The sequence below is a fragment of the Montipora foliosa genome, chromosome 6 (genome assembly GCF_036669935.1).
Source record: "Montipora foliosa isolate CH-2021 chromosome 6, ASM3666993v2, whole genome shotgun sequence".
NCBI classification, from domain to species: Eukaryota; Metazoa; Cnidaria; class Anthozoa; order Scleractinia; family Acroporidae; genus Montipora; species Montipora foliosa.
Genome location: NC_090874.1, coordinates 61498856 through 61520993, shown reverse-complemented (window position 1 = coordinate 61520993; position 22138 = coordinate 61498856). Strand labels below are relative to the sequence as shown.

The following is a 22138-nucleotide window of genomic DNA, read 5'->3' as shown; positions in this document are numbered from 1 at the left end:
TATGTTTATCTTAAGCGCAAGAATAGCTCACTAGCGGGCCATCCTATATGAGTATTCTTAAAATTTTCTCTTTCGTTTGCCAAGCTGTTTCTTTTTTAATCGCGTTTAGAAGATAAACCTGCCCAGTGACTTAATAGTTTACTTCACTTGACAAAAATGGATTACTTTTGACTGAATAACATATTATATTGAGCTAATTGTCTTCTCTTGCTTTTGAAACTAAACCCTGACGTGCGGCGACTTGGTCGTTTAGTCGACTCCGCAAAGATAGTAATAAGATCACTGCTCAATTCCAAAACTCTTGAACATTCCATGATCTCTTAATTGGATTGGATTCTGTTTTAGTTTACCACGTAAATAACAAAATAGATGGACAAAAATGCTGCATAGCCTAGTGGAAAGAGAATACGCGAGTATTGATCCATGTAATGTACGCCCTTTTCGGACCTGAAACGTTGTTTGACTGCCTGCAGAATACCCAACTTGTCTCTTCGTGCTCTTTTGGCAAAAAAAGGCTTCAGACGTGATGCTAGGCTTTGCTTTCTTTTGCGCTCCTGAACGGAAGATTTTCGTCTTGGGTTAGATCCGGATCCATTTTCCATGTCTTCCAGGGACTGTTTAAACCTGTAACTTTTTCCATCGACAGCCACTGTAACTAGCAATGGTTTGCGATCCTGAAACGTAATAAAAGGCAACGAGTCCATTGGAAATGATAATAGCGGGGGGTAGGGGGTGGGGGGCTATATCCCCCTTTTTTCCCTGTGGTGATGTTTTCTTCTAAACCTCTCCCCTCCTCTTACACTTCCGTGAACTTCCATGATCCACACCAAAACCTCGCCCCCCCCCCCCCCCCAACACACACACTTTCAAACGTACTCCGCGGCCCCTGTCGTGAGAGCTAGGCCTCACTTAACTGGGCCCAAGGCAACAATTGTCTATCTATATTGTTAGGATTGGAAATGCCAAGATACGCATATTGTATTCCAGCAATAATGGTGTCAATAAACACTGAGGGGCATTAAAGAAAGCAAACCATTGCCTGGTATTGCAGTATTGCCTGCTATTGTGGCAATTTTGTCTTGTTCCCCCTCATATAGAATGCACCTTACATATCATAGTGCTAAATCAAATCAATTCTGTTATCGCTACTCAAAACTTACTGGATCTTCGCCGCCATTTTCGGTGAGTTCGTATTCGTTTTTAACTTCTTCATCTTCTTGCAATGTTAATTTTCGAGACTGTTTTAGCACCAGAACATACTCCAACAACGTCATAAAGATGAACACGAAGCCACCGAGCAAGAAGTAGTCTATGGACTTCAAGTAAGAAACCCTAGGCATTCCTGCGTTGACGCTACCTCTCATGTAACTGATTGTTAAAACCGTGGTTATGCTGAGTGCTACACGTGCTGGAACAGCCTCGTGATTTATCCAAAAGCTAACCCAGGACAGCGCCACGATGCATACACATGGAATGTACATTTGGAATATATAGTACATAGATCTTCGGCGAAATATGATTGTGGCTGTTAACCCTGAAAACGTTGCTAAATAGAGGAAACAAAAAAGTGAAAGGAAATGAGCGAAAGAAGGGAAGTAGAAAATCCTTCTTTAGTTAAGGACGGTGCTTACTAATGAAAGATATTTTTGCCCCGGTGTGTGATTATGCAGGAAATGTAGATCTTAACGAGTGTTATTGAAATCCAAAAAGAAAATCGGGGGTAACCGCGCATTTTTCAAAGATAATTCATGAATAATCTTTGTAAAAAGCTTTAAAATAGAAAGCAATGTATGGCGTTCTTTCCCAAATTCAAGCTTAATTATCTCTCAAAAATGCATGGTTACCCCCAATTTTCTTTTTGGATACCAAGAGTACTTACTAAGATCTATTTTCTCCGGATAGTTTTAAACAGCGCAAAAATATCCCTGCATTAGTAAGCATCACCGATAGGAAATCCGAGTATGTCGAGATGCGCAGAATGTATGCGCAATAACAATAGTAGGCATCGTCCTTAAGCATATTAAAGTAATAATAATAATAATAATAATAATAATAATAATAATGATAATAATAATAATAATAATAACTTTATTAACGTGTCAATCGTTCTAGTTTTTACAAGTAAAAACTAATTGGGGACACCTACTTAAAACTATTTAGATTAAGCTAATAATAATAGTAATAAAATAATAGTAATAAAACTATGTACAAACAATATAAAATTAACAAAAGCTACGTTTTACGTAACTTGCAGTTTTCACAGTTATTTTTCGACGTAACATTTGATAGGTCAAGGGCCCTGACTTGATTTTTAAATGCAATTGAAGAGTCAGCCATTAATGGTTTGTGAAGCTTCGACCAAATGTAAGGTCCCATGTACCTTAAGCTATGTCTTCCATATGTAACGGTGTTACATCTTGGTAAGGAGAAATCGTCTGTATTCCTAAGATTGTACCTACTCATGTCACAACTAAAAAGTTCAGAAATATATGATGGAACTAAATTAGTCTTAACTTTATACATAAATATGGCCATGTCCTGGAGCCTGCGATTACATAACGTTGGAAGTCTTGCTTTCTCTAGAAGTGCTTCATAAGTGCTAGTCCTGTCACAGTAAATAGCTCTCAAGTGCGTGCGTGAAAACGGAGTGGACTGGAAATCTGTGACTGAAGTTAGCAATATAGTGGAAAAACTGAGTGCTAGAGGAACATTTGTAACGCATGGATGAGGTCAAGAGACTGAGCAGTTCATCTACAACTCATCGAAACCAGTCTCGACAGATTGTATGCTTTCTTTCCGGTGGAAGTTGTAGTAGATGTCAGTTTCAGCGTGTGGCAAATACTTAGCGTTAACATGTTTATTTAGGTTAAGAAAGGAAGTACTTAACCCTTTCATTCCCACGATCGAAACATTCATTCTCCCAACTAGTACCATAGAGTTCTTTGTTGGGTAGTCATGAGAATTTGGTGTTATATCAAGATCACACCTCTTAAGCTGATATTGTAAAGAGAATTTACATACCAATTATTCCTGGGAGGCAAAGGGCAAAGCACAACTAAATGTGTAAATGAATAAATAAAATGAATAACATAAGTTTTGCCAAAAAAATCCGACTCCGTGAAGTAAATAGAGAGCTTTAGATTCTAGGACGAGAACGACTACGGGAACGAGATTTTCTCATCGAACAACAGTGAGCGCGCGCAAACCAGCGTCATTTTGGCGGGAAAAACATGATACCGTCGTCATTTTAGTATGAGATTTTGCAAAAATGGCATTTTTTGATCAGCAAGAAGGCTCAGCTACCAGCAATAAGAATAACTGAGAACCTATGCTGCCAACAAAGAGTAAGATTAATCGACCGGGTTAGAAAATTTCTAACTATTTTCCCTAAATCTGGAATTCGTTCTCGTCCTCGTCCTAAAATCTAAAGCTTTCTAATAACTTAAGATTATGGAAGACAACAAGCTACCACTTCAAGGAAAGAAAGAAACCAAAGAAGCACCACTTGAAAGATACTCAGTGTATTCACATTGAAGCAGGTTTACTTTGGAATCTTTATTTTCTTATAGTCTACCTACGAGAATGATAAACAGGATGTTTGAGGTATCTCTTGGCGCTCACAATGTCAAACTGTGCCATCTCATTGTCGTAGATAAAAATGTCACTCCCAATTTCTGATCTCCACTTGTATGTCAGGTCGATCGCTTCGTACGAAACTAAAACAAACCAGGCTGGCGTTATTATAATTAATCTGAATGGCATGCGTATTTTCTGGCGAGCGAATGATAAAGATGTATAGCCGCCGTATTATATCGGTAAGATCGAGGACAGCTTGGAGCGACCCTTTGTTACTCGCTCCAAGCTCTCCTCGATCTTACCGATCCAATATGGCCGCTATTTCATTCCATCGGAATATAGACCGAATGCATAAATTAATGGCGGCCAAAAACATATTCTTTTGTTTATGTGCTAATTAGACTCACTAGCCTCGTTTGTATGTACAAAATACAAAAGAAATGTTGCTTGAGAGCGAGGCTAGTGAGTCTAATTAGCACATAAACAAAAGAATATTTTTTTGGCCGCCATTTATGCATTCGGTCTATTCGCTCGACAGAAAATACTCTCTCCAGGTGCAGGCTACCGTCAATAATCACTCATTACATATTCATAGATAGTACACGCGATACTATGCTAGTTGGGCGTATTCCACAGTACCAACCGCTGAATAATAGGGTTTCAGATTAATTATGGGCCCTTGAAGGTTTCTTTTTATCGCTTGATTGAAGCCAGTAAAGATATAACAAATCATCATCGTCATGATCTTCATCATCCTTACATCGTTTATTTCATCATCATCGTTTATTTCGACATTTAAAAACCCTGATTATCGGTAGGAACTTTCAACTTCCGCACCTTCCCCGGTGTTATAAAAGCCAAGCTAACGATCTATGACAGGTCGCCCGTTATCTCCCTACTCCTCTCTATATGCTTACGGTTAGCTAGCTGAACGACCTGCCTAAATGCATGCACTGCGTTACTCTCAACATTACTCAAGGGACTTACAGCTTTCAAATGCCAGGTGACACGTTTGTTCGTCTAGGGGATAGTTTCTTAGGTCCAACTTGCATGAATTTTTCGTCACTAACCTGCCAAAATTGGGAAATAAATTAGGCGGGTTACAAATGAACGAGCAGACATGAGAAAATGTTCAGACCAAATCTGAATTTTCCCTATCCTATTTCGAACATGACCAAATGTCAGACCTATTACAGCTGTAACGCTTTTGGCGTAATAATTTGAGGGGGGCTTCTTTTGATGGTCTTGTCGTCTAATGACGAAGAAGTAGCTTAATATTCTAAGAAACATACCCAATTCAAGACTTGAGTGCATAAACCGTACCCTATCTCTACAACAGTAAAATCAAGGTGACAAACTTTCCCACACGCTTGCCGTGGGAGAACAGTTTTGCTGTTCCCAACCCAGCTTACCACATGTATGACATGTGAAGCTGCCAGTTAAGTTAAAGGGGTGCTAAATACACCCGCTTGGTATCAACGATGAAGTGATATATGAAATAGATCATATATGAACTGTGGATATGAAATCAAGTGAAGCTATGATCCTCGCAGTTATGAAAGCAATTTTTGCAATTGCGTACAGAAGCCTGAAAAATTCAGGACTTCAACGGGGTTTGAACCCGTGACCTGGCGATACTGGTTCGACGCTTTAACCAACTGAGCTATGAAGCACTTTACGCAATTTTAAAAAGTGCGTTCATAACTGCGATGATCATAGCTTCACTTGATTTCATATCAGCAGTTCATATATGATCCATTTCATATATCATTTCATCGTTGATTCATTCCTCACGGGAAGATTGGAACCCACAAATGACCAGCTCCCAACGTCAGTGGCTTCATAGCTCAGTTGGTTGGAGCGTCGAACCGGTATCGCGAGGTCACAGGTTCAAACCCCATTGAAGTCCTGAATTCTTCAGGCCTCTTTACGCAATTGCAAAAATTGCGTTCATACCTGCGAGGATCATAGCTTCACTTGAACCGCCTGGTATGTTAGCTACGCCATGCTGATGAAGCCCAAAAGGCCGAAACAGCTGTTTATGGCTGCTAATTGACCGGGTGAAATGGTTGTGCGCATGCGTGATGTGTTGGCCACACCGGGTTGGTGTTAGCGTGTGTCACCTTGCTTTTATTGTTGTTCCTATTTCTAGGATGGTCTAGGAGGGTCACAGTCCAGTTTTAATTTAGTGAGTCGTCACCAGTTCTCTCAGAGGTCATAGGTCACAGGTCATTGTTTTACCAATACAGAAAGTATCCTAAACATTCATAAAAGCTAACTTTAGGCCTAATCGGGCCTAAACAAAAGCTTGTAGGCTGAAGGTTAGGTTTTATGAATGTTTAGGATACTTTCTATATTGGTAAAACAATGACCTGTGACCTGTGAGAGAACTGGTGACGACTCACAAAATTAAAACTGGACCGTGTGAAAAGTTAAACTGAACTGTGACCCTCCTGTGCCATCGTATATTTCAGACCAAAATGGTCAAAATTGATACCCTATTTCAGAACAAAACGAATAAAAATATATACCCTTTGGGGCCGCACATATCTACATAGCCCATATAAGGGATTTCCCCCCGGTGTTCAAGGTGAGGTCGATAACAGCAGGTATCTATGTATTTTTTGAAGTGTATCTCTTGATTTACCAGGTCATTGCGTCTGCTTTGTCTGTGGATATTTTTTGGGCTAGACACACAACTTATTTGGAACACTGCCTTGACACATCGAGCGTTGTTACTTTTTTTAACTGAACGCCGTCAAGCCAAAAACACAGTTATTTTACTTTGGCATTTCAAAAGCAGACGCCAGTGGCCAGGGAAACCATGAAATTTTCAGTGGGCAACCCTAACAGCGGACAAAATCACAAGAATAACGAGTTTTCACTGATTTGCGATAATAGCACGAGACAACTTCCAGCCATTGATGGAAACCGGGAAGTGAACATTTCGCATGCCAGGCCAGTAGTTTCTCCCAAAAACTAATCATCTATAATACAAAATGATACGTAGCAATGTAGATATGGCACTGTTAACACAAGTTAGTCGCCAGCGTCCATGGTTTATAGACGTCGCGTCCTTAATATAATGAAATAGTGAATTTTTCTCATTTTAAAGAGGCTAGAAATAAATCTTTGCTCTGCTCTTAAAAAAAACGCGAGTCATTCACTCTCTACTCTTGTTCCAGTTCTACATAGTACTTTAAGTTGAATCACCTTGCGCTTAGCATCATACTCCCGTTGCTCAAGTCTATCCAGACCTTTTTGTTTGAGAAGACCATTTTGCGTATCCTGGTATCAATCGAGTTTACAAAAAACGTATCTGGCAACCATAACTTTTCGCATGATGCTCCGCCCAGGATAATGGTCCTGTTTATTCCAAAGGCTAAACGCGGATCTTGCCAAAATTGTCCTAGGTACAAATCGACTTCAAAGTCCTGCAAGAGTGAAAAGCAATGATTTAGAAAGCTCCATTATCACCACACGACTCAAAGCGGGTTATATTGAGTATTACACTAAACACCAATACAAAATTTATTTGTTTATTTTATTTTGATTTGATTTTAATTTTTTATCAAGGCAACTTCATTTGACAATTCTGTAAACCAATAGAAAATTTAACCAATCGTTACGTAACAGCCCCATACAAGACTTCGCTAATCAGCGTCATTTTGTTTCCAACATATAATTTTTACCGGGCATAAAGGATGAAGTTTCCGACGATGAATCGTAGATACTCGGAAAAACCCGAAACAGAAGTCAAACCGTGCAATTGTTAGTTCTGATGCGCAACAACTTGTTGGAGCTCAGCCGATTAACGCTAATCCCAGATTAAAAAATAACCAAGGAATTTTTTTCTTTACTCCCAAATGCTGTTTAACGCTGATATTCGGCAAAACTTTACATCGGAGGAAGTCAATCTTGAAAAACAAAAATTGAAACTTTCACCAAAAAGTGGAAAACGTGAAAAAACGTTTACGCTAATCCTGGATTAAGTTAATCGGCTTTCGAACAACCCGACCCAGTTGGCTATTAATGTGTGCGGTCAAGTGACAGTTGTACTCAGTGCTATACTGCTACTTATAGAATAATTAGGATAGTACGCGCACTCTTATTGGCCAATAGCTGTGTTTAGATGAGATTATGTAAAAACAGCTGTAACATCACGCGAATTTTGATTGGTTATGTATTGTCAGACGTGCGTCTTGATTGGCTGGTAGGAAACATGAGCACGTATCAAGAAAACCTGTATCAATCAAGAAATTTAAAAAATCAGCATTTTCCTTCATTTGTCGAACTTTTTTTAAAACAATTTTATAAAAGCAATAGAGGACTTTTTCCGCGTTTACATAGCCTCATCTAAACATCCGGGGAGTTGCTGCGTCTCAGGTTTTGCATAACTTTTTCGAATTCTCCCAACTCTCCTCGTGTTTACATGAGGCTAGGTGAACGCGAAAAAAGTCCTCTATTGCTTAATTACGGAACTAAAAATGGTCGAAATGTGGTCTTTTCGCAGACGTCGGAGGGAGATGGGACATATTTATCCTGGCCGGTAAATTTATAAAATGACACGGGGATTCGGCGAAAAAAGCCGTGTTTTGTGAATTGACTCTGAACTCACCATGCTTGTCTCACTAATTTCGCCAAATGACAAAATCAACATTTCTAAATCTAAATGAAGTGTTTGCACTGCAAAATGAAAATAATCATCAAAATTAGGGATGCTTAAGAAACTTTTGCCTCTTAGACATAATATGATGTAGAAAAAATATTTGCTTAGTGGGCTCCCTAAATATCCACTATTAGTAGAATTACCTACAGTAGGTGATTATTGAAAGTTCTCTGCGCTGATTGTTTGCACTTGAGCTGATTATTAAGCGATAATCACCTAAACGGTTTTTTCAAAGTGTCCGCAGTCCGTTTTGTCGAAGTGACAGACGAGGAAATTAATTCTTTCAAAGAAAATGCACATTTTTCAAATAATCACCTATGTAATTATACGAAAACAATTATTCACCTCAGGCTCGGCGAACATCGGTGAATAATCGTTAATTAGTATATGCTAAAACAGAGGATAGCAGTGAACGCGCGCTCTGAATGGCTACTCAAACTCCAAATATCTTTGCTATTCACCACCGCTTGCTATTCACTCACGCGGCATTTGCATTTTTTGCGCCCGAAAATAGTGTAATCGTTGCAGTAATGAATGAGTTAAAATAATCTTTTTGGGCTTTATTATATCACCAGTTTTATTATACACTAAAAGAACTATTTGCCTCAATGTCAATGGTACGTTTGGCCCAAAAATGCAAAAAAAAAAAAAAATTAGGTACTGCGCTGTGACAAATGCACAAGCAAGAACTCGAACTCGGTCGCTATCATGAGAATCCTTACAATCTTAGGGGAAAAACAGGGTACCACCCTCCTCGTGCGCGCACCAACCGTTTCCAGCGCTCGTTCATCCCAGCAATGTGTAGATTAGCGAACAAAAACCTAGTGTAAATTTGCGTACATAACTTACCAATTCTTAGCTTAGTAGTTTTATCAATTTCTAGCTTTTAAACATAATCTGTACTATTGCAATTTCATACATTTTCTATATTTATTGTAAAATACTATGAAATTCAGCCTTTTGGCTGCAATATGATATTTTTAATAAACTGTCTATCTAACTATCTATCAACTATCTAAAATGACACCAATCCCGGGGCGGATCTTGAGGGGGAGGATGAAGGGGGTGCGCAACCCCGCCCCCCTGAGATAAGCTTTGTAATACAACTGCCTAAGGTATTCCTTAATGGTGCACCCCTCCTGAAAAAATCCTGGATCCGCTCCTGCAATCAAGGGTAACGAAATACGAGGCACAGAGATCAGAAGGGGTTAAAGACGTATTCTCTGTCGGCGACAAGATGGCTATTCATGACACTCGCATGGCTGCATAGACGAATGCCAACAGGGTGTCCCGATACAATGTTAACTCAATCTGATAGATAGGAAGCGTTGCACCATTAGAAACCGTAGCTGGACATTTTTTTTTCTACCTCCGTAAAATGGACGAATCCTTTTGTCGTAATTCCTGAACACAATTTCCAAAAGATCAGAAACATTTCTTCCTGGTATTACCAGCTCCTCATATTTAAGACGGTATTCCCTGTGGACGATTATATTGATTAGTTTAATAAGGCTTCAAATTGTTTTCGGAAACCACGGATACAAATATACTTTTGAACAAATGAGCGAAAACTCTTTCAACTATTGACTTACTGCAACTTTTATAAATATGACTTTCGACCAGCGTTTGTTACTTTACTACCTGGTGCCAATCTTTATTTGGGGCGACGGGGGACGGAGACCAACAAAGTAGATATAAATAAGTCAATCACTAGGCGGAACTAATCAATATGGGTCTATGGGATATGAATGCGCCTTGACACCTTTGGAGCCTGTCAGCTAAAGTAACTAAACATTTTACGTAACATGTCATTTGTAGTGTTTATATAAAAACTATAACGTAATTTAGCTTCTTTCGTTCGAACATTCATATATTAAACATCCTCTAGGACGTATTTCAAAGATCTACCCACGCTTTGTAGAAATTTAACATAATTTATCAATTATAAACACTTCCTTACTGACTAAATCCGTCCATACAATTGGACAAAACGTCTAAACGTTTTTAAGGTTTTGACTAATAATAATAATAATAATAATAATAATAATAATAATAATAATAATAATAATAATAATAATAATAATAATAATAATAATAATAACTGAGGCACCCTAGCTAAACCAGTAGGCAGAACGAAAAAAGGCGAAGAGATAGAAAAGAAGAAGATTGGAGTGTGGACAAAGAAGGCGCTGGTGAAAGAGCACCAAGAGAGAACAGAAGAACAGAAATGGCAAGGGAAACTGACAGCATGTCGATGGCTAGATGAAAAATTAGACCGGGACTGCTTTGCGTGGCTTTCTCAGTGGAAGGCAGCACCGTCACACACAGTTGCTGGAATTGAGGAGCTTTACCAACAGCTCCTCCCGACAAAGGTATATAACAACAGGAAGACAGGCACAAGTTCTAGTGGAGACGAAAGATGTCGGCTGTGCGGAAATGAACCATGTCTCACACATCTTGGCAGGGTGCAGCGCATTGGCCCAGACAAAGTATCTAGAGCGACACAACCATGCCCTCAACATTCTCTTCTTCGAAGTACTAAGATCCCTAAACCTTACTGAGAAGAGCTCGCCGTGGTATACACCCATCAAACCCAAGCCGGTGTTCGAGAATGAACAGCATACTGGGATGTCCCTCTGTTTGCTGACCACACCACCGTCTCAGCAAACAGGATAGACGTCACAGTGGTGGATAAGGTGAGGAAAAAGGTGCTGCTGATCGATATGGCGTGCACTCGGGTGGAAAATTGCGAGAAGAAGAGCACGGAAAAGACAAGCAAGTATGGTCCCCTTCGGCGGGAACTACAAATGCGTTATCCGGGATATTGTGTCAAGCAATACAACATAGTCATCGACGTCCTGGGTGGGTATTCAAGGGACGTGAGTCAAGCGCTTCGAGATCTTGTGGGAGAGGCAAGTAGTAAAGTGGTTCGCAGGATGCAGAAGTCAGTTATTACCAGTACTCTCCATATCGCCCGCTATGTCAAGATCATCCAGTCTTGAACAACAGTCTAAACATTCAAGATCATGTGTTAGGATTTTCAAGCTCATGTTTCAATTGACTCTTTTAGCAGTTATATAGTTATTTAGTAAATTTTCAGCTCCGACTATTGCATTTCTAGCTTTTTGATTGGCTAAAAAGCTCCCACTATGAGGCAATAGTCGAAGTGGAACCCCAAGAAGTGTAAGAAGTGAAATTACTGTACAATATTCGGAAAGATGCGTGATGGGAACGATGAGCGTGGATTGTCTGAAGGAGGAGGACTAGCATTATCGGTTTCTGGGAGTACCAGAACAGTTATTGCAAGATGAAAAGCTGGTTTTTGAGGTAGCAGCTAACAATTACCGGAGAAGATTATACGTCATTTGGTCAAGCCCACTCGCGGACAGCAACAGAGTGATGGCGTCTAAACAACTAGTGCTTGCTACCGGTTCTCTCATAACTTATGTGCTCACAGCACTGGAATATTTCTGACTTAAAGAAATTGGATAGACAGGCTCGCAAGAACATCAGCGATAGCGACGGGAAGCATCCGCTTGGATCAACTTCTCTTGTCTACCTGCCTAAAGGTCTAGGTGGGCGTGGCCTAAGGTCAGCGGAGACAGAGTACAAGCAAATCAAGATGACGTCAGCTATCAGGCTCTATAGTAACAATCACCCAACCATGAGCCTAGTGAGAGCCTCTGAAGTACGGACCACAACACAAGGTCACCAATCGCTAATAAAGGAATCCACCAAGTTCGCTTAGGAGTTTGGGGTTGCTCTCGAGCTCTCCTTTCCAGAGCCAAAGTGCCGAGACAAGAACGGGCAGGAAGTACCATTGAACATGGTTAAGGGCACTTAAAGAGAGCTGTGACAGCTGAGCGCCAAGAAGAGATCCAAGAGGAGAGATGGCAAGGAAAGTTTCTCTCGGCGAGGTGGGAAGACGACGAGCTGAATCAGAGGGGCTGTTGGGACTGGCTGAGGAACTGGGCGGAGGCACCCTCACACACTATTGTGAGGATTATAGAGTTATATGAGCAGCTTACACCGACAAAGCTGTATAAAGCGAGGGAAGCGAAAACAACGCAGGTCAATGATTTTACGTGCTGGATGTGTAGCAAAGCACCCGAGAGTCTCCCCATGTGCTGGCTGGCTGCTCGACTCTCGCACAAAACAAGTACCTGTCGAGACAAAATGCGGCTTTCAAGTTCTTGTTTTTCGAGAAGCTGAGGGATTTGGAATTGATAGACGGGGTTCCCCCCTGGTACTCGTCCGTAGCTCCTAAACCAGTCTATGATTCCCAGGGGCCAAGCCCTTCTGGGATGTTCCAGTGTATGTCACTGGGATGTTCCAGTGTATGTCACTTGAAGCAGAACAGAGCAGATGCACGATTCATTGACTTCAAGAAGAAAGAGATGGTAGCTGCGGAGAAGTCGTGCCCGTGGATGGGCAACCGGCTATTTTTTTTTACAAAGTTTAGGAAGATTCTCTAATCCTACACGTAGTCTGGGCCACGTCTAACGCCCCAGCCTGTGTATTATCTTTTGGCATACATAAGTTTTTACAACTGTCACATAATTATAATAAATATATAAATATATATTACATATCGTTTAGTGGTAAATAAAAACTGCAAATTAACTCGTGCAAAATCATTATAACTGACAAAGCATGGGGGTGAATTAGCCGGTTTTACTACTTCAGAAGAATTATGCTGAGTAGGAAAGCTACCTGGAATCCTTTATGATGAAAACAAAAAAAAAAGAAAAAAATCAATCAAATAAGTAACACTTTCACAGCTTTAAGATTAGTTGCAGGGGTCTCCAATTTTATTGGGCAGAACTAGTCAACCCCCTTTCTAGAAAACCAAACCTAAGTAGCTCTTGGATGTTTGCCAATAAACCAAATTCAACTGAAAATTTCCAGGAGCTGGAACTCTGATATTCGCATCAGTGAAGCTCGACGAGGACTTTAAATTTCCGCTGGTTTCGGCAACTGACTTAACCTGGGCTTTCTTTCTTGACTTAAATTATGTAATTAAAAAAGCTGTTACTTTATTAATAACTTGCTCTATCAATAAAGCTCTAAAGTCGGCTCTAATAAAGAAAAAAAAAAAGATTCCCTGCCTGAACTTAGGGTTAGGTAAATAAAACAGGAAAAACCAGCGAGAGCATATGTACCCAACAGGCCATCGTTTTGTTTTGTGTTTCATTGAAGACCAAGTTTTGGTATTCTTTTAGAGCGGTTTTCAATTGAGTGTCGAAAGTAATTAACGAATTACTTTGGTTTTGCATTACTTCACTCAGTGATTGGTTTAAAGTTTTCGCGCCACTTTCTCAACCAATTAGAAGTGAAACCAAAACCAATTGTGGCTCGCGTGTGCACATTTTCCCGCTCTTTGTGTCGGCTACGTGTAATTACTTTGAGTTTTGATTGGTTTCCTTGATTGTCTCCGTGAGTCCTTTTTGATTGGCCAAAGTAATTACTTTGGTTCTGGTTTATTTTACGACACTCGTTTGAAAACCGCTCTAACATTACCGCTCAACTGAAAATATCACATTCTCTCATCATCATCACCTCATCCACAACTTTCTCCTCTTCCTCGAGCTCCTCCTCATCATCATCTCCATAAAAAAAACTTAGCCCTAAACAATCAGCAATTTCAAGACAGAAACAATTGTAAAACTCAAAACTCTTACATTGTGTTGCTAGAAAAGGACCTCGACAATGAGTCGTTCATCGTAGGTGTGAGTGTTGTAGATGTTGAATTACTTTCTGTGCTGTTCTTCAAGACAAAACACTGGCTGTTTATAAGAAAAGAGAGAAAAAGATTAATCGATATAAACTCCATCGGAAGTGTTCTACTGCCCCTTAGCCTAACACCAAATAGTTTTCTTTGCTGAGGTAATTTCCACGTGTCGCAACATTCAATTAGAAATTTCTCTTTAAAACATCATCTTACAACTTAACAAAGCCCCAGAAGTCCCTTGTCCCTCGGCGGAGTAGTCTGCTTGCAGGCTGTAGTTTGTATTTCGGTCGCCGTAATGGACGGGTAGAAGTCGGAAGATCTGGGACGAGTGGGAAATACACCACTCATCCCAGGAGCGCTTACCATTTGAATGGAATTATGGGTACTTCCGGGGAGAATTAAAAAAGAACGGTTCATCCCGGTGGAATGTCTTCGGAAAAAGACCGTTTCATTTGTTTTTCAACCGGAACAACCCGTTTTTTTTGTGGTAAATGATACAGCACATTTCCCTTTTATTTTTCTAAGTACAGAACGTGCAGTACTATGTGTCAAAACATTCTCACCGTAAATTTCATTCAAATAGTAAGCGCGCCAGATCTTCCGACTTTCAGCCGTCCAATATGGCGACCGAAATATAAATTACCGCCTGCAAGCAGGCTATCGGGGGAGCGAGTAACAAGCCTAACTGTTTTGCAATGGAAACATTCTTTCAAACGTTGAAAGGAAAGCGGTTTGTGACGGTCACGGTTCTCGCAAGGATAGAACCATGTTTTTAACTAGTTCTACCGTGGGGCAAAAAATGTCCAATCTTTTATGCAAGTTTATGCAACTGCAGCCCGTTCGAAGCGAAATCGTAGGGAGCTTGCGTTAAGTGTGCGTTTATAATGGTACTGAAACTTGACTTTCGCAAGATACAAAAAAATTAAGGCCAGGGGCCTTTAAATGACAATATGTGTAGTAAAAAAAAAACCGCTTAAGTATTGCAATTACCAGTTTAATGCTAAAAGCAAAATGCCTTTAAGGTGTTAAATTTTTGTTTGTAGCAAATTAAAATTTATATAAACTGTAAACATGATTCAGTAGATTAATATACTTGAGTAACGGAAACCTGCAATTATGCGGTTTTGTATGCAAATATTAGAAACCACACAGTTTTTGCGTCTGCTTTGCTTGTGAGTTTCTATTTTTTGCAGATCAAGAAAAACTGGAATATTACTACCTTAAAGGCTTCAGTGGATTGGTATACTGATAGCTATGTTGCCGTCAGACGGACTGTGAAATTATTTTCCAGAAAATCAATATCATTCCCCTTGATTTGGGAATGACATTTGAATTTGGACCCTTCATTATCCAGCAATTTTTTCCATCTTCAGTAATACCAAAAAAGTGTTAAAGCTGACAATTAAATTCTTGCCTATATTTATTAAACGTATTAAAGAGATTAGTCGGCGGTTAAAATTGAAACAATTTGTAAAACGTTATTGTAAGCCGAGTAACAAGAATCTGTTAGAAATTAAGTTGACATTAAATTTTGTAATTCGCAAGTCAAGTCAAACTTGTAATAAATCAAAATCAACCCTTACCTTAAAATAGCAGAGTTGTAAAGATAGAAGAAAATTCCCAGCAGTGTTGCGAATTCCCGCATTGCGTTTGAGGGTTTCCCTAACTCTATGAATAATACAAAAAAGGATAATTGGACCGCGACGTTTCGTGATGCCCAGATTAATAAAAGTCGAGATATTTCATAAGCCGCGGTTAAAGCTTATTGTGATTTTTAGCTAGACCTCAAATATCCGATGATATCACAAAAACATACTCTAACAACCATTTAAAAAATCTTATGCTCAGATAATTGCTAGTGTGAAAAAAGTAACTTGTTGAGTATTTCTTTGAAAACCAATCCATGCATGCATTGCGCATCACCCGGTCCACGTACCCGTTTCCCGCCAAATTTGCAGTCTCGACCCCAGAGCTCTTATCTTCCTCAGTCAAGAGAAGAGCCGGCTGGAAAACCTTCTCGTTGGTTTTCGTGAAGAACAATCATGTCATTCATGTCAGCACGAGGAGTGAGCAAGCGCAGTCGGTAAGGTTCAAATAGTCAATTTTTGTCTATAAGAACCCTACGGCGCATGTTCTCCTAAATAGAGTTTCCCATAGCCTTGGGTCGATCCGAGGCTCTGGTGGCGAGAATGTGCAAATTAGATGATTCCCAAAAATAACTGTAGATTCTTGAACAATGCATACAATGAACAATAATGATAATAATTATTTACTCGATAGATTAGCATTCAATTGACAAAAGAATAATTCAAAAGTTTAAAATATATATATAATTCAAGCCATTCCACAGGGAATCAAATTATCCCAGAATTACTTTGTTAATTAATTCATGTACAGGTACTTATTCAGAAACTTGAATTTTTAAAGTTAACTGAAACATCAACCACTGCAGCAACGAGAAGATTCAGTTCATATTCATTCCTACCGTAGCATTACTATCTAATTCACAAAGTAAACAATCTATCAAAACAATTCGTGTCCAGTCGTAGTATTTCAAGAAAAACGTTATCCACCTTTTAGAACAAATACTCTTTAACCTTCTTCGAGAGCTGGGTATAGGACGTTTTCAACCGATCTCTAGAGACACCAATAACAATAGAGAAATGTACGACCTCTGGTGGACGAACAAAAGAGGCTAATGAGAGATCTTTCACGTTTTTTGTCCACCAACATGGCGGCAAAGACGTCACTGAAAACCTCCTATTAGATCTTATATTCGCAGAGACTCATACACCTTATTCCAAAAAGGTCATGATTTTAGTCAGTATTATTTTGCTTGCTTGCAAATTAGCCCTTGTTGCCTTGCCTTGTTGGTGTGGATGAATACTTTTCTGAAAATATGTTTGATAAATTTTCAACTTTTGTCTCCAAAGCGGCGCAGGATGTATGTTGAAGTGTAAAATAGCTCAACCGACGTGTGGCATAATTTATGTGAAAATAAAATGGTTGGAAATGCCAAACCTTCATAAGGTAATAAGGTGCTGGATGAAAGCTGTCTTCAAGTACCTTATTACGTAGCCAATCCTGTGGCCACTGAAGCTTACGCTTGCTTTGAATTACAACGGAAGGCTGCCGAGTCTGTCAAATCATTTCTCATAACAAACACGAAATGCGTTTGGTTTCGACAAGCAAAACTTTGGTGTAAAGATGTCAATAAGAAAATCAGAATTGTAAGACTCATCGTGCAATATGATGTTTTTCTCCTCTTTAATTGTGTTTTGAAATGTTTTTTCTCAATATTCTGGCGAATGTAATAAAACTGCAAACTGACCTTTCAAGATTACCGGTGGCATATCTGCACTGAGTCTACCTTGCAGGAGTAACGCGATTGGGTCAACTCTCCCAGACAGGCAAAACACCGCACTGTATTCCCTTATATAATCAAGCCATTGAATTCTCACAAATAAATCTTTCGAATTGTCTGACTAATATATTGTCAAAATTAAAAATAAATCCTAGTGGAGCGCTTTTCTCCAAACATACGTTTGTTTGATCAAACGATAATAAAAGAAAGAATGTGGCTTCGAAACTAAATAAATTTAGATCTTATAAGCAATTACAAATAAACGCACTTATGTTAGGTCTTGAATCAGTTCCAAATTCCTGCTGCGGTAATGCTATTCATCTTTTTTAAACGTCGCACACACGCACTGTCCTCGGAAAATATTCTTGAAAACCGTATTTCACGTCTAGATCACCATATTTTAAACAAAGTTTGGAGCTGTAGGAAAGTGCTTAGCAATATCGACAGGAAACAATGGACGATTTATCAAAGAATTACAATGATCACAAAACTCTCCATCATCACCTGTCTATGCGGGTACACCTATATTCATTCTTTCAAGCTAAAACGTCTGCTATAATTACTCGTTTTGACCTTTCGCGAAGCGTGATTTTAAAATTCTGCCCATTCTAGGCGTTACATGTATTTAATAAACTCGCATTCACCCGGCGCTATCCATGATTTGTGGAATAATATTAATTATTAAATTCTCATCCTCGGATAATGCATTTCGCGTGATCGGATTGGTTCACTCAATCTCGGTTATCAGCTCATATACCTTAGTTTGACCTTATATGGTAAATGATTGCGTTAAGCGTTACTAAACTAAAACTTTTTTTGCCGGAAAGCGAAATTTCTATTTGAATAAAGCCAAAAAAGAAAAAAAAAACCTTTTTTGCGGAAAGTTTGGATCAATTCCGACGTTTAGAAGTACACGAAAAGGCAAGAAATGTTTTTGTGATGAGCGTACGTCTGTCCGACTACAAGGTATTACATAACATCGCATCTTCATCAAGTTTTCTCGATTTCGCTCGGATTTTCTCGCTTTTTTCGCTCGTATTTCGCACTTCCAAATTTTTGGAGTTTAAGGAATTTAATAAAACAATTATTCCATTCGCGCTTGTTGGATATGAGACTGGTTATAGCCAACTTGGCGCTACGCGCCTCGTTGGCTATTTACCATCTCATATCCAACGCGCTCTCATGGAATAATTGTTAAATATTTGCACGAAGAATTAAGAGGAAGACTGTTTGGTTCTTGAAGCGTTAAAATAAATTTGGTAAATTATTGTTAAAGTTTAAATAAAGAATGTGCATGAGAGGACGTTAATCAGCTCAAAAACTGAGATATCAGAATCGTTCCTTGAACACCGTAATTGAAATGCGGTTTTCGTAGCCAATAATAAAATGGTGAGGTAAGTAATAAATGCAAACTAACCGTTAATTCCCCGTTGAATCGAAAAAAGGCATTTTTCAGCCACATCTACACACCATATCTTCGAAAAAGACGGTACGGGTGCTCTGCCAAAGATCAACCGAAGAATTTTCAGCGAGTTCGAATACCGTCTCTGTCAATGCCCCATTTTACAATTTGATTTCCAACTTCAATTGCTGTCCCAAAATAGATGTAAACTAAATTATTTTATACAACCTGCGCTGTTCCATTGCATGTTTTATTATTCGCGCCATGTCGTGATCAATAACTTGCCGTTCGAGTATGGCAGATATTTAATTTTCACGCGCAGTGAAAAACAATCAATTATATGGAACATACACAACGGAAGCTTGCGTTGAATTTACCAGTTAAATATAATAGTGCACCAAAGACTTACGGGCAGTGGCGGAGTGCTCAATGAAAACGCTGTATGTATCCTTGGTGATTTAATAAAGATTAGTTGCCCTCGGACTGAACAATTTGTAAACAAATTTTTACTGGTAATTAAACACTTAAAATTGAAGAGTTTAATCAGTTGAGATATGGGATGTAAAAGTTCAGCTTTTGGTCAACAATTATAACTTTTGAACTTTATGAGAGCGAACAATAATAGCTTTGTACTAAGCCTTATCATTTTATGATGCCATGATGTAATTGAAAACGGCAGGATATAAATGGCAAAGCACTCTTTGTTTTCCTAAACAGTGCTTAAAGTTTTCAGAAAGGTGAATCATTTCCATAAGTCAGATTTTGTCTTAAGCAAAAGCCATAGCTACGGCCACAACAACGCCACAATTGAAATCCAAAAAGAAAATTGGGGGTAACCACGCATTTTTCAAAGATAATTAATCAACAATATTTGTAAAAAGCTTTAAATTACAAAGCTATGTATGGCGTTCTTTTCCAAATTGAATCTTCTTGGATTCCAATAGCTTTTGCTAAGTTCTGCTTTCTCCGCATAGTTTCAAACCGCGCAAGAATATCCCTGTATAATAAGCACCACCCATAGGAAATCCAAGTACATCTCGAGTAAGCAGAACGTATGCGCAATAACAACAGTAGGCACCGTCGTTAAACGGCAAAAATAACCATGCTGCACGTGCAGCACACCTTTCAGTGCATCTCTTTGCCGTTCTCTACTAAAGAACAACGTGAAATCACCAAATTTAGATTTTGACGACAACGGTTAGCGCTAACCAGGCTTCGAGCAACCGGCCTCAGATAATAAACCGCAATATAAAATATGTTCATCTTCATGAAATTCTCATTTCAGCTATGACTGAATAATGGCAGCACATATATAACTAAAGAATTGATGGTCGATTAATGATAAGACTATCTTCTACGAGTATAAGCAAAAAATTACGATGACATTCTTAAAAATTTCCAGTATCGTTTGTTTCTAAATATTTCCATTAGGTCGGAACGGAATGAATAGATAGATAGTTTAGATAGATAAATAGATAGATAGATAGATAACGTTATACAACTTTGTGCACTGTTCGTCCCGCCGATGATGGAAAAATGGGCGAGCAATATTCAAGAACATGTCTCACAAATGTGCGATAAAAATTGACGTCACAGGGGTTCACACCCGCTCTCTTAAGAAAAACCTTGAGATCCGGAGATCCCGGGTTCAAGACCCGCTCTGACCATTCGCTGAATTTGTTCCTGGTAGTCCCTGGTTCAACTTCCCAGCTGGAATTGTAAATAGTTAACTGGTCTGCCTCAGGCCAGTTGGGATTCTTAACAGTTGTTGTTGTTGCTCTCTCCTGTCGTTTCTTTGCTTGTGTTGGTCAATAGACCATTTTCGAATTTTCGCGGCTGGTATGTATTGTAAGAACCAAGAAGTATAATCTTTATTGGCTTTCTTGATAGCCTCAGACACGTGATCATTCCACGTCAGGTCACTGGACAGAGTCACTCCTAAAATCTTAGCGGAGTTAACAACAGAGAGTTACTTGCCATTAACGATGAAGAAAACAACTTAAATAACTTCTGACGACCAATCCTATTTAAATTTGGTCTAAAGGACTGAAAATGTCGATTTTGACCAATCATCATCCAGTAAAGGTTTGCGCTCTATGTGACAGTTTTAATTCGTGAAGCAAAACTTTAAAGTGAGGCCAATGATCCTTCTGTTGGCCATATCCATATATCTACTCATAACTGCAAGAGTCCATTACATACTAGCTTGTGTGATAGACTCTTGCTCACAGTAATTATAAAAATAGCACGGAAATTATTCATTATTTGGCGAGCAAATCATTCATCTTTATTATTTTTCACAGGCCTGCAATTCTTTGGAATATCTTTTATTCGGGTATTCCTTTTAGCAACGAAAAAAATATTATTGTTACGTTTTCTTCTACTGATTACTAAAAATCTTTTTGCGACCGACGCTATGAGAGATCTGAAAAAAGGGCAAGAAGCCGCAGTTGAAAACGAACGGACATACGGTGGGAGACTGAATTAAAAGAAAGAAAAAAAAATTATAAATACTTAACAGAAACTCAAGCAAGGACACGATTTATCGACAAAAACAAAACTTTCGATTTGATGTAACGGATAAATATTGCATATATGAGGTATATTTCAGTCATACCTTGTTTGCCAGAGCCGAGTCCAGTCGCAGTAAATTGTAAATTATTTCTCGGATTATTGATCGTACGAACTCGTATTGTTGGTCTGTCGACGAATGAATGATGTTTGACCTGGCGAACAATTTATTTATTCCATCATGGTAGGGTGTTAGCTTTTGCGCCGACTAGTATGTTAATAAAACATTAATTTTGTCAACTCGTGATCTTATTTGAAAATTTATCAATTGGAAATTTTGAAATATAGAAAAAGTAGATAATTAGCGCGTTGTTTTCTTGAAAGATGTAAATAATTTGAAAAGTTTGGTGCGCTACATACACAAACAATTACAATAGAGTCATGCATGACTAGAACCAAAATGTTTTAAGTATTGCTTCCCTTAGTTTTTTGAACGGCAAGATCAGTTTGAAAAGAGTCTGCTTCTTAAAGTTTAATGATTGGTTTTAGGACGATAATTTGTAAATTGAGTTCTAAACCCATGCATGGCAATTAGTCTTTTATATTTAAATGCATCACATAATCAGTTTAAGAGATTGCAGTTAGAAAACGCTAAAATGGTAATGCTTATTGTTTATGAGGTATTTTAAAACTACCTTGTTTGCGAACAACGAAAATCGGGTCTCGACCTCAAGATACATGTAAGTAGTCCATTCGGTTTACGATGGTTCATTCACTGTCACTACTATGTATGCCTTCACGTTCACTGGACCCCAAAACGGACCTCTAACCTCTGAATCACTGGGTGTCCGGTGGCCCAACGGCGAAGGCGTTAAAGTTTCGGCT

The 22138-nt window shown here is 38.9% G+C and overlaps 1 protein-coding gene across 3 annotated transcripts in view; it reads right to left on the bottom strand.

Moving 5' to 3' along the window:
* Window positions 1-22138, bottom strand: part of LOC138008045 (gamma-aminobutyric acid receptor subunit beta-3-like) — a 34460-nt gene continuing 12322 nt past the window's right edge. For 2 of the 3 annotated variants that reach the window (XM_068855224.1, XM_068855223.1), the window contains 9 exons: window positions 15560-15644; window positions 13927-14031; window positions 9615-9724; window positions 8195-8262; window positions 6790-7010; window positions 4564-4646; window positions 3579-3716; window positions 1161-1546; window positions 1-674 (listed from right to left, as the gene is read on the bottom strand). In XM_068855224.1, the coding sequence (XP_068711325.1) occupies window positions 342-674; window positions 1161-1546; window positions 3579-3716; window positions 4564-4646; window positions 6790-7010; window positions 8195-8262; window positions 9615-9724; window positions 13927-14031; window positions 15560-15621 (1506 nt within the window). In that variant the 5' untranslated portion in view covers window positions 15622-15644 and the 3' untranslated portion in view covers window positions 1-341. Of the gene's footprint in view, window positions 675-1160; window positions 1547-3578; window positions 3717-4563; window positions 4647-6789; window positions 7011-8194; window positions 8263-9614; window positions 9725-13926; window positions 14032-15559; window positions 15645-17307; window positions 17356-22138 lie in introns of those variants that run through there. The other variant, XM_068855222.1, reaches the window with a different exon arrangement.